This window comes from Salvia splendens, chromosome 4 (genome assembly GCF_004379255.2).
Source record: "Salvia splendens isolate huo1 chromosome 4, SspV2, whole genome shotgun sequence".
Taxonomy (NCBI): domain Eukaryota; kingdom Viridiplantae; phylum Streptophyta; class Magnoliopsida; order Lamiales; family Lamiaceae; genus Salvia; species Salvia splendens.
Window position 1 is genome coordinate 6131374 of NC_056035.1, and position 1916 is coordinate 6133289.

Here is a 1916-nt window from a genome sequence, read left to right on the forward strand (position 1 = left end):
TATAATAGAATTTGAATTAAATAAGATACTCCTAAGTCGTAATACAGGAGAAAAGAAAAAGGCGCAAAAATACAGAGTCTCCAAGCTTCCACGAAAGTCGTGGAGTCCACTATATAAGAAGCTTGAACGCCTGCTCACATCACAAAAGAACTCCATAAACAAATCCCAATTTTCTCCTCCCCAAATAAAAAAGATGAGTATATTCACTCTATGGTCTTCCCCTTCCGACGAAGTCCAAGATTCCGACGAGTCAAACTCCTCATCCCTCCTTTCCCAGCCGAGTCTCCCCACCATCCCTTCGCTCACGCCTCCCTTCGACCCCGCCGCCCACCCCAACTGCCTCGCCACCCTCAAGGGCCACTCCTCCTCCATCTTCTCCCTCTCCCTCGCCGGCAAGCACCTCTACAGCGGCGCCTCCGACGGTCAAATCCGCGTCTGGGACCGCAACCCCTCCTCCTTCACCCAAACATCCTACAATTACCCCGTCTCCGAGAGCCGCAGAGCCGTCAAATCGATCGTCGTCTCCGGCGAGAATCTCTTCACTGCCCACAGCGATTACAAAATCCGCGTCTGGAAAATCGACAACAATTACAGCCAAGGGAGGAAGCACTACGCCGCCGTGGCGATCCTCCCGACGATGAGCGACCGCTGCATGAGCCTCTTGTCGGCGAAGAATTACGTCAAAGTGCGCCGCCACAAGCACTGCACGTGGGTGCACCACGTGGACGCGGTGGCGGCACTGGCTGCCACCGCGGACGGATCCCTCCTCTACTCCGCATCGTGGGATAGAAGCTTCAAAATCTGGCGGACTTCGGATTTCAAGTGCGTTGAGTCTGTCCAGAACGCGCACGACGACGCTATAAACGCCGTCGTTTTATCCAGCGACGGCCACGTGTACACGGGGTCCGCGGATAGGAGGATCAAGGTGTGGAGGATCGAAGGAGTTGAGCAAAAGCATTCGCTAGTCTCCACGCTGGAGAAGCATAAGTCCGCTGTGAATTCGCTGGCGCTCAGCGGCGACGGCTCGGTGCTTTATTCAGGCGCGTGCGATAGGTCGATCATTGTGTGGGAGAGGGGAATCGGCGGCGGGGCCCTTATGGCGGTGGCAGGGGCGCTGAGGGGACACACGAAGGCGATTCTGTGCCTGGCGGTGGTCGGGGAGGTGCTGTGCAGTGGCTCGGCGGATAAAACGGTTAGGGTTTGGAGGAGAGGATGGAGTGGAAATAGCTATTCTTGCCTGGCGGTTTTGGAAGGTCACCGGAATCCGGTCAAGTGTTTGGCGGCGGGATTGGATAGTAATCATGTGAAAGGCGACGTTGATTCGGATGATTCTTATCTCATTTATAGTGGGAGTTTGGATTTTGAGATTAAGGTTTGGAAGATTAAGGTCCCGTTAATTAATTAATTAATTACGTGTTTATTTTCTGTAGAGATTTGGAGGGAGCACATACCTTTTTTTTTGTTCTTCCGATGTTTTGATTTTGTTTATAAATATAGTATATCTAAATTTGATTTTGTGTGTAAGTATAACAGTGGAATTGGAAAAGATTATTAAATTTGGAACAGTGGGGATGATAAATATCTTGTAGCGTGACTAGTGTAGTGGTGTGGAACGAATATGCAAATTCTCTAGAGGAATGGGAATAGTAGTGATGACTGATGATTATTATTGCAAGTTGACGCCCATATTGCGTGATTGGTCTGAACAGAAAAGAATCTTTCATTGAATTTATGCTACCTTGATTTTGAATTTTCAATGGTTTGAATTTGAATCATATAATTATAGAGGATAATAACTTTAATTTCTAATCTTTGGCCTTAAAATTCACGGCCTAATTGAATAATGAATAGTTTGCTTTTAATTTCTAAACGCGGCAAATTCTAGTTTTGTACATCGGCTTCTAAATTAAATTATA

General features: G+C 47.9%; 1 protein-coding gene across 1 annotated transcript; it reads left to right on the forward strand.

Annotated features, from left to right (window-relative positions):
- LOC121801392 (protein JINGUBANG-like) lies at positions 1-1579 on the forward strand. Its single transcript, XM_042200874.1, has one exon. The coding sequence runs from the start codon at positions 194-196 to the stop codon at positions 1403-1405; it is 1212 nt and encodes a 403-aa protein (XP_042056808.1). The 5' UTR covers positions 1-193; the 3' UTR covers positions 1406-1579.
- The last annotated feature ends 337 nt before the right edge of the window (positions 1580-1916 follow it).